Source organism: Lithobates pipiens, unplaced genomic scaffold (genome assembly GCF_037356315.1).
Source record: "Lithobates pipiens isolate NorthernLeopardFrog02 unplaced genomic scaffold, aLitPip1_a1.2 Scaffold_22, whole genome shotgun sequence".
In the NCBI taxonomy this organism is placed as follows: Eukaryota; Metazoa; Chordata; class Amphibia; order Anura; family Ranidae; genus Lithobates; species Lithobates pipiens.
In genome coordinates, this window is record NW_027507784.1 from 190,658,816 (window position 1) to 190,670,222 (window position 11,407).

At 35.7% G+C, this 11,407-nt stretch overlaps 1 protein-coding gene across 1 annotated transcript in view; it reads left to right on the forward strand.

Annotated features, from left to right (window-relative positions):
• Window positions 1-7,122, forward strand: part of CAVIN2 (caveolae associated protein 2) — a 60,103-nt gene extending 52,981 nt beyond the window's left edge. Inside the window, exon 2 of the mRNA XM_077448744.1 lies at window positions 1,904-7,122. Within this exon, the coding sequence (XP_077304870.1) occupies window positions 1,904-2,683 (780 nt within the window). The 3' untranslated portion in view covers window positions 2,684-7,122. The remainder of the gene's footprint in view (window positions 1-1,903) is intronic.
• Window positions 7,123-11,407: the final 4,285 nt, after the last annotated feature.

Genomic DNA, 11,407 nt, shown 5'->3' on the forward strand with positions numbered 1-11,407 from the left:
AAATGTGTAAAAAACGCACATGCAGAAAATCATCTGGAACGCACCCTGGACTGCGTTTTTATGGTGTGAACTGGCCCTCAGCCCTTTTTATTAATTCCACTAAGTCAGCTAGAGCCAGTTCCCGTGGAAGACATTCCCACATTTAAATAGCCCTTACAGTAAATAGCCCTTTTGTATGTGGAGGTTAAACCTCGTTTCCACCAGTCACAAGGAATTCAATAATTATTTATGAATAACTTTGAAGTGACAGGAAGTACAGACAAAGTAAAACTTGCAAAAAGAACATTTTGAAGCTGTCACTGTTGACTTCTAATCAAAATACATGTTCCCTCAACTGTATGCTGATCCAGTGGCTTTAGTAATTGCTAAGACAATGCAGTTGATTTACTAAGGTAACTAGATTGTTCCCTTTGCAAGAGAAAAAGAATGGCCAATCATGTGCAAGGAAATTTATAAAAACTGCACTTTGTGTGCACGTGATTTGATGATGAAAGTCAGCAGAGCTTCACCTCATTCACTCATTCATATTAAATCAATCCCCTTTGACTTTTTGCTTATCCAGATCTGCATGCCTATTCTAGGTGAGTGCATGAAATATTGCACTAAGAAACAGCCATGGAACTAGTATTTTCAGAAGGTGATTAGCGATGGTAGCCTATATATATATATATATATATATATATATATATATATATATATATATATATATATATATATATATATATAACCCAGAAGGTGAGACAAAAGGAAAAAAGGGAAAAAAATAAAAGTAAAAATAAATCACAAAAAACACCTTGTGGCGCTAAATAACTCATAAGCTCTTTTGGCTCGACACGAGAGTGCTGAGCAATACAGCTGGTGAGTGTTCCAAACGAGGGGGGCACGAACACCAAGGGTGCGGTGGAGGTTTTTCAATATATGGACACTTTGTTTTATGTGTGTTTTTTTCACTTGAAAAGGAGTCTTTGAACTGATTCGGGTTTATTTACAGTATTATTATTTTTTTCATTTTTCTTTTGGGACTTTGATCACTATTTTCTGTATTAGTATTAGAACACTAATATGCACATGTGATTGCTTTTAGCAATTTATCTGACATTTGGATCACAGTACTTTTTTAATATATTTTTTGGAATCTGTTTGAAATTTATTATGCACATGTAAATGTTTTTATATTTTTCACGTGGATTAATTTTATTATTATAGTACATCACTGTTTAGGAGTTATTTAGCGCCACAAGGTGTTTTTTGTGATTTATTTTTACTTTTATTTTTTTCCCTTTTTTCCTTTTGTCTCACCTTCTGGGTTATATATTAAGTGTTTAAGTGGCAGCTACTAGGAGAGGAGATTGAGCGCTGTGGTGATACACTAGAGGGGAGGTCTTTTACGGTGTATCTAGATTCTTATATATATATATATATATATATATATATATATATATATATATATATATATATATATAGTCCAAAAGAGATAGTGGCACTCATGTCTTGACAATTGAATGCAGATTTCATTTTGTCGTTTCAACGAGGCACAAGCTTGTCTTCCTAAGGACTTTGCTCAGGGTGTGCGTGTACCTTGTCAAAACATCAATATAAAATCTTCACTGTGCGTCTGTGTCTTATATCTTACTACAGATTTCCTTTAAAACGTACTATACAAATATATAGGCCAATTGACAAGTGAATGGTAATTTATGAATGTATGCATTGTGAAAGACATTCTTACCTGTCAAGCTCATTACTTTTGAAAAATTATTAAAAAAGTGTAATTTGATTATGTGGTGATGTTAGTAAAAATGACTTTTTCAAATGTTAAGTTTTGAGGTATATACTTTGTCATTTATGTTCCCACGTGTGAATTATCGAAACTTTACTAATGTCATGCCTTTTTTGTGTTCAGGAAGAAAATGAAATACCTGCTAGCGTCTTTGTGAAAGAACCAACACCAGTTCCCAGCATTACAGAAGGCAATGAAGAACCTACTGACCCAAACAAGGTACAGGAGGAGACCATGCAAACAATTGACCTATCTTCAGATGATGAAATTAATCACGATGAGGATGGCCATGATGACAGCATAGATGAAAAATTCGAGCCCAGTAGAGCTGAGAAAATGAAGAGATCTAGTCTAAAGAAAGTAGATAGCCTGAAAAAAGCTTTTTCTCGTCAAAATATAGAAAAGAAAATGAGCAAGATTAGCACTAGAATTGTGTCTCCAGAAAGAAGAGAAAAAATTAAAAAGTCTTTTACACCATCCCATAATAAAACTTCAAAAGGTTCATCACTCAAAGCTCCAATAGCCTTTAGTGTAAAGAAATCTAACGATGAAGAGAAACATACAGAGACTGAGGAAAAAAAGGAAGCTGTAGAAGAACAAGATGAGAATGAGCAGAATGGCAGTCCAGAACATGAAAACACTTCTCCAACAGAGGATGTAAAGATGCATGAAGAAGTAAAGGTGACTAAAGATGCCACAGATAAAGAAGACAAAACCGATGAAGTACATGTGGTGAGGAAAAGTACAGAGTTGGCTATTGTTGAAGATGAAGATGAGAGTGAAATAGACCTTGAAAGTGAGAATCCGTTTAGCCCTGAATATAAGCCAAAACCCGAGGAACTAGAAGATTCCTATGAAGCACCTACTCAGTCAACTGCTCTCCAAATAGACCAAAGTGCATAAGTTGAATTTGATTTATAAGCTTCTGATTTTAAGTCATTGGTTTATATGGAAATGAAAGCTGTTAAAAGAGTACAGGTGGTAATATGTTTTGATAAAGAAAAATCTTGTTTTAGATGGGAGCAACATATTTTGATGAGGATGCTGCTTATACATTTATCTCTTAGAAAGTCTTGCAAATAGCTACCAATTTTTAATCTTTTGTTAATTTTATTCCTAACATATTAACCTTGAATTTATATCACGTTAAACAGTAACTGCAATATTATCCAATACATTTACAATAATGTATTGTAGTTTTATAGTTTGAAAGAACTTGTGGTAATTAATCATTATTGGGCCTTTAAGAAGTGCACCACACACATTGACATTGTGAGATTAGAGAATACACTGCTCTAAGGTATAAACTGGGAATCGGTCAGAGAATGATGTGAGTATAGTGTGTTAATTGAGTCTGAGTGACTTATGGGAACTTTGTCCTGAACCTTCATTTTCTCTCCACCAGCTGCCAGCTACAACAAATCAATTGGACATCTCCAGTGTCCAGGAACTTCATCATTCTCTAATCCTGAAAAATTCTCAGACTTGGCCTTTCAAAAGTTTTTGCCAGGGTTAAGGATGCAGCTCTAAGTGTAAATGACACATTACTCTCACTTCTCTCCCAAGTTTCATCATTCTTTAGTTTTTAGCATTTAATTGGCCAAAAGAGTATGCAAGGTGCTCTGTGTGATAGAGAACTGTTAAACACAGCTGCCTCTAGGGCAAGTTATAATGCATTTGGTATAAGCACCTAAAGGGAATATGACATGAAAAAACACCTGTCTCTGAAGCTTCTGATACTATCTGCCTCTGCCATTCCATGATTTACAGATTGATTGTTTGTCTCCGGGCAGTGAAACTGAGCCTGTTTAGAATTAATGTGAGTGAAGTCACTACCTGAGAACTTCTATGTAGCCTAGAAATCATTCATCAGATGCTTCTGAGAGAGGGGCTTCTTCTAATGACAGATTATTATAAAAGAAATTTGAAAAAGTTTGAAAATCTGTGTATTAACACACCTCAATTTACATGAAGTTAGCCTGCCTGTCATTTTAAATATTTAAAGGTACACACCACTGAAATTGAAATGGGAGAACACAACTTACCTGTTTAGAGCTTTTGTGTTTAATCCAGACATTGCAATAGTGCATCAGTCCTGGAGAGGTATCCCCAATCACTCTTACTGCTAGCTCTTCCTTACAAAAAGGAAGATATTACAGAGCTAAGACTTTAGGAAGTACACTTTGAATGACCCCATGAGGTGCTCTGAAATCTGTCTGCAGTGGTTATCACAACTTTCAAAAAAAGGAGAAATGAATGACAATTTTTTACATGAGCACAGGTAGGATGTTGCATGTCTGACTTCATAGGGAAGAAGCCTGGGAAGTCAATGCTTACTTACTAACAAAGAGGTTGATTTACTAAAACTGAGTGCAAAATCTTGTGTAGTTCTGCATAGAAACCAATCAGCTTCCAGTTTTTTTTTCTTATCAAAGCTTAATTGAGCAAGCTGAAGTTAGAAGCTAGACGTTAGAAGCTGTTTGGCTATCATGTACAGCTGCACCAGAGTTTGCATTCTCCAGTTTTTGTAAATCAACCTCAAAGTGTACCTAACAAGGAAGGAAATATACCTTCTAAAATCAATGGCAGACATCTTGTAGTTCCTACTCTTGGGCAGGACTTGTATTGTCCAAGGTTTAAAATGCCCGACAGGCTCTCTTTAAATTAAGTCACCCAGGGTTTCATCAGATGTGTTGCTTTAAGTAACATTCTGTTTTATAAAAAGGGTCTAAATTAACAAAAGGACATAGTTTTCCTTTACATTTATTATCCAGTGATCTAGCCACAGTTTTATAAAGATTTTAATAGTTTTGACTACATTAGCAAACAGTAGACAACAGCTGTATGTTTGTATATGTGTGTGTTTGAAATGTGTATATAGACTGCTTTCTATAGCTCAATTTACTGTAATTATTGGTGGGGGTGATTTAAAGGCAGTAGAAAATAGTATTGGTGCTTGGAGGAATACGGTTCTCACATATTTGAGACATTTTGTAGTTTCACTAAGAATTTGACACAATAGGCTCACACATTTTTAAGGAACACCGGGGAATAAGTAATATCGTTATTATCATCATTATCACCTTAGGTAGTCTAAGGGAGTAGAGAGGGTCTATAAAGCTAAAACCTCTTGTTTTAAATACTCACCCAAAATACCACTGTATATAGTAAGTAGAATATAACTACCGCAGCTCTCAAGAAATATATAAAGTAGCCACTCTGAAATTGCCCCTTATTTGTTATTAACTATACGTGTGTGATATAAAACTGCCAAAATAATCTGAATATTAGCAATTTGGACATTATGCACACAATAGGGAAATATTTAATGAAAGAGACACTATTAACACTAAATATAAAATATATATCTGCTTGCTGATGTCTGTGTACATTTTTGAATTAATGTTAATAATCCACACATCACAAAATATAAACATGTATATTTGGCTTGCTTATGTCTGTATGTATTTTTATATAGTTTATGCTTATGTATGGCCTAGACTTGATAACTGCCTAGGACTACTCTGCTGCTTTTTCAGTCATTTTGTACAATCCTTTCCTCCAAGATGTGTATAAAAATGACTAGAGTAGGACCACTTCATACCAATGTGTTGTTTACATAGGTAAAATAGCAAGTGAGATTATTTGGCAGTGACTGAAGGAAAAACAGCTGGTATTCTGATAAACAGGTACACTTTACAAACTCACCATGTTTGCCTCTCTTACTGCTGCCCATATACACACAGGGCAGCAGATGTAGAAATACAGTCTGCACGTCCCAAGGCAGCTGGAGCAAAAGACAAGTCACATATACTTGCAAGCTCTGCTTGATTTAACTTGCAGATAAACTCTACTGAGAAAGGATGGGAGGCGTTGCAAAGAACGGAAGAAATGCAGCATATCAGTGGGAAAGGTTGATCAGGTTTCCAGCTTGATCAATTGACCATTGTCCCTAAAAGTAAGCAGTTACCTCGAAGGACCATTTTAGACATCAGATTGTTGACCAATTTTTTCATGAAAAGACAGATCATATGGCAGTTAGTACCCACAGACCCGACAGTTAAAGCTGAACTCTAGCTTTCTAGAAAATACAACGTTATGCAGTTAATCGAGTGCATTTTGTTAAAGTTTGTCGTTATCACTTTACTTTTAGTGACTTAAATAATTGTTCAAAAGTTTGCTTCTGCCAGGTTGCCTGGCTGCCGAGTGATAATATAGGGACAGGTCTGCCAGAGGGCGCCAGGAAACTGTCCTCCACCCACTAATCAACAGCACTACCTACTCTGTAAAAGAGATTGGGATGTGCTGGAGCCTGCACTGTTTTATCTGCACCAACTGCCACAAACATTCCCTTGCTGTCCAGCACAGGCTGTCAGTAGAGGAAATTGCAAGTGATTTTGTGTATGAATGCTTGGAATTCACTTCCACAGCATTTCTTATCACTAGAAATATAAATATAACATTAATGGTATGTCTATAGGTCAGCTTTAAGACCCAATGCCCTATACATTTGAGCTTTCACAAACACACCAGTAAACATATTTACAGTTCCTGGATAACCCTGATCAGTAGCATTTTCTAAAGCTAAACCAGTGTTGTAACAGTGTAGCTGGGGGGTCCACCTGGTTAAATATAATAGTACAGGTGGTACTGATACATAGACACAGCATACATTGATGGTGATGTATCGCAGATCTACAGTTATACTGGAGAAGTAAATGTACATGTCAGTCAACGGGAGGCTCATGTTTGGCTCCAAATTCTTGCTCTTGTGGTGTGGACTGTATTTTGGGTCATGTAAGTACATGGCATGATTGCAATCTTAAATTTACCAAAAAGTTAGTTTTTGTGTAATATAAGCAAGTTCAGGAAAAATTGTATATGTGTTATAGTGTGCCGTGCTGTTGAATGCAGACACAGTGATGAACAGAAGGTGGCATAGATAGTGTACAATTTACATTTATATAGTTAAATGTTCTAACTGCTGTGATGTATTGAGTAAATGGACACTGTGTATATTATGGTAATTAGTTATTTTACCAGAACACAATGTGCGCATCTGTTTCTTCAGTTTCTTTATTCTGGCTGCACTAAGGTCTGATGGTTTTAGAATATTTAAATGGCATATTTATGGAATAAGCCATGGGATGCTATTACTTTGTACCATCACCTGTCACATGTTTATCATTCCTGACTCTGAATTTGCAGAATAGATAGCGGAGCAGACAGTTTTTTAGTTTTTTTAAATCCTAGACACTTTTGTCAGTTTTGTCCTTATTTCCAGTAATTTCTCATGACCATGATGTCCATGTCACAGATAAATATTAAAGTTTAAAAGCACATCCATATGGCTAATAATATCACTTTCCTGGATCGCACTGTATCTATTCATCATATGCTATTATGTCATTTACTCATTGCTGTACCCAAGCTGACCAGAGCTAATACTGTTGACAAGAGAAAAACAAAAAATGTAGATACCTGGGATAATTATCATTACTTCATTTAACAGTATGGTGGGGCTTCAGTTCTGTAGGAAATCAGGTATGCATTAGGAGAGATGCAATTATTAAACTGATATAACACAGATATGATGAAATTCTGCCAGATTAGAGGCCACATATGTATGCACAGTGTATTGATAAAGAAACGGGAAGGTTGGGACTTTATATGAGGCATAGGACGAGGGAGTCTGTGGCCTCCATCCCTAAATTATGAGACTAACTTAAAAAGAAAAAGGGTTGGGTCTTTGTGTGAAACATGCGGTTAAAAAGGTTACAAATATGTCTGGGGAGTAAATTGTAATGGTATTAAAAACGCTATATCATAATACAATATAAAAAAAAAATTATTTTATGTTGAATAAACTTAATTCCATACATGTAATACATATAAGCATCCTAGTTTATTATGATTAAATATAAAAATGGAGAATTAACACTTGGACAGATACTAGTGTGAAGGTTCATCAACTCACCCCTATTGAGGGGTGGGAGATCCCGGAGGTAGGTAGCAATTGGACAGAGAAGGGGAGCCTTAGATATAGAATTACCAAGATAAAAATAACTCCAAAGGGAAAGACACAGTGGTGTAGCAATATCACAAACTAGAAAATATTTATTACTGCAATAAAAGTTCCACAGCAAAAAGAGCAACCTTTACCACACCATAATAAAAACTATTTAAGACAACGTTGTCAGAAATCAGATAAAAGAAAGGTGACATTCATTACCCACTTGCACACCTCCAGACAACCATATGTACTAATTAAGATATTTAGGTGAAAACCAGTGCTAGTTTCAGTGCAATTGTTGTATGGCTAACAGCAATTAGGGGGCACATCAAAAAATAGTCCTTGAAAACAGTGGAGAAGTGACTGAAAGGTCCATGTTGTGTAAACTCATGCTGTATTTTCAGGTGCTTGCAGGCGCAGGTGGAAGATTAGAGTATAGTTCAACCGCCATGTAATGTAGGCTAGCAGGGGAGTGAAGGAAGGGAAGGATAATTGGTGAACTTCAGCCTAATGTACAGAGGTGATGATACTTCCACACTGCGGTGGTAGCAGCGGTACAGTAAAGAGATGGAAAATCAGGAATGGCATTTCCCTGGAACAAGCTCACCCAGATACTCACTGATGCTCAATCCTCATTGATAGGTTGTTCACGATAATAGTGATCCTCTAATCTCCTCTAAATCTTCATAGCCTGTAAGGCTTGATGAGAGCCATGCATGTGAGTATCTATGCGTGCTAGAAGTTGGTAAGGTGGGACGGCAGGTGAAGAGAAGCCGTGTAGAAGGAGCTGGGTCATGTTGTGGCGTCTAATTACTGTTAGTCATACAACTGTTAGCCATACAATCTTCTTTATACAAAGACATACAACTATGGGTAATGAGTGGGTAATGATGACTGTGAGCCCTGGTCCTCTTTCTTATATCTGATTTCTGACAACGTTGTCTTAAATAGTTTGTATTATGGTGTGGTGAAGGTTGCTCTTTTTGTTGTGGAACTTTTATTGCGTTAATAAATATTTTATAGTTTGTGATATTGCTACACCACTGTGTCTTTATCTTGGTAATTCTATATCCAAGGCTCCCCTTCTCTGTCATATTAGACTTTTTTGATCCATATAGTCACTGTATATATAAAACATTCATACTTGTTACAGCATGGTACAGTAGAAATTGATTGTGATAATCCTAAAATATAAATACGTTAGTAGCATCAAAATAGCTTGACGCGTTTTGTGGAAGACCTCCACTCATCAGAAGCAGGTGCGGAATAAATATCTAAAGATATTAATGGATAGTTGTTATTAACAATGGGTCTCAATATAAGAGAGGGGGGCGGGATTTACTCACCAGACATATTTGTAACCTTTTTACCCGCTTGCTTCACACAAAGTGTTTTTTTGCTTTTAAGTGTGCGCGGTGTATGTTGTGGTAGAAGTTGATAGATTATTTCATGTAGATTGTAGTCAAAATAGCTGTAATATAAACATGCTGTCACCAAGTGAAGCTATGCTGTACCTTATGCAATGTATACATAATAAGCTGATGACATGTAAATAATACATTCAAAATGCTTGTTCAAGTAAAAAAAAAAAAATAATAGGTGAATCACAGCCTGATTTATTAAAGAAAATAAACAAAAGGAGGGGTGAATCCCTATAGTGAGCTTCCATTGTGGGCCTGCAGGAGAATGAGGATGTACCCATGCATGCACAATGTATCTAATGCATACGACGCAGTCCTAGTTTACCAATGACAATTAACTCCCAAATAATAGTGCATTTGTGCCTTTTGTTCAGATGAAGTGCAAAAAGGGTTGCATGTTTAATATTTTACCTAAAAATAAAAAATAAAACCACGCTAATGTGACCATCTCAATAAGGAATGCAATATGCAAGTGTCAGGCAAAGCAAAGGTCTTAAAAACCCTTATCCTGTACTCCTATAAGAAGAAAAGTCAGCTTTTGTGTAAGTTTTTTATACTGTTATTGGAATCTCTTTTCTAAGCATCAGCACATGGAATCTGCTACACCGGTTGGTGCACGAGTTTCTGCACATACATACTATGATATGAGATGTACATTACGTTACCCCTCTAAGTATGGTGGAGAAATTGCAAATTGTTTCCAGGGTGGTGCACTGCCCATGCATGTGACCCAGAAGCTAGCAGCAATTACTGTAGTAGTGGTACCTATTACAGTGATTTCCATCCACATTTATGGCACATGCATAACTAAATTGGTCCAAGCTGGACCAATGTAACTATGCAAAATTTCCATACCTGGAATCCAGCTTTAAAAAAACAACAGCTAGTTGATCCAAAAACACAAGAGAACATGCCTTGTATTTAAGGAAGGCATGTCATGAGCTGGCTTATATTCAGACACCGGAGTGTGACAATTCACAGCCAACCACGGCTTATTTTCCTACATCCACACACTGGCACATAGTCAATATATTATGGATATGATTTAGATGTATTTGAACAATATACGTGCCAACCCAAACGCATATCCTTTAGTAAATCAGGCCCTGAATATTACAATATACCATAGAGAGTTAAACAACTGTACATCTGCACACCATAGCAAGACAAAACAGGTCATTAATAAGCATCTTGCGATGTCTACATATATAAAAAGATATTTAATCCAAATATGAAATGGTTACATCTTCAGAATCGAATGGACAATGCCAAGTGTCTATGAGTAAAATAAGTTATATAGGTATAGAGAGGAAGGGGACAATTCCTTGATGGCTGAGTAAGGATGGCAGGTTAATTTACAGTAGACCTTGCTCTTCACCTCCTCAGGAACTGCAATGCACTGTAGCACCCCAAGCATCAGTTCCTTTAGGTGTATTGTACTGCAAGGACACAGGAGAAATGAAACATATGCTAGCCTTGCTTTGTACTTACCCAAGGTGGATGATGGTTATTGGAGGATAAGCAGTGCTCCTAAGAAATAGAATACACACACAGTTAAAAAAAAAAAAAATATATATATATATATATATATATATATATATATATATATATATATATATATATATATATATATAAAACTAAAAGGGTGTTACATAATAATATTATGTGATTGCCAAACTAAATTTATAATATACTAAACTATGTTTACATTAAATTTACAGTCAAATTCAGAGGGATAATTTTATTTATGCAATTCCCCTCAACTTTACTTTGAACAAATAGTTTTATTATCTTCAATTGCATTTTTTTCATTCATATATAATTAAAACTGAAGATGTAGTATTCAGTTATTGGGCTAAAAAGAAAATATACTTATTTTTAAACAATCACTTTAATCATGTTTTGTACTATTGCTCTAAACATACAAATATTTTGCATGTTTGCATTTTTATTGCACATTCACTATTATATATTTGACATATACAGATCAGGTTGGACAAATCTCATGAGCTATACAGTTCTGCCTCTGAAGAAAATAGCCTTTTCAGTTCTATTTAACAATATTATTTAAGAACAAAGGGTGCTGCTTAAGAGCCTAAATTGAGCACCTCTTTTTCTGCCAGTTGGGTTTAAAGTAGGCCTAAACTAAAAAAGTGAAGTGCTACTATCTTATAAAGAACATCTAGTAATGTT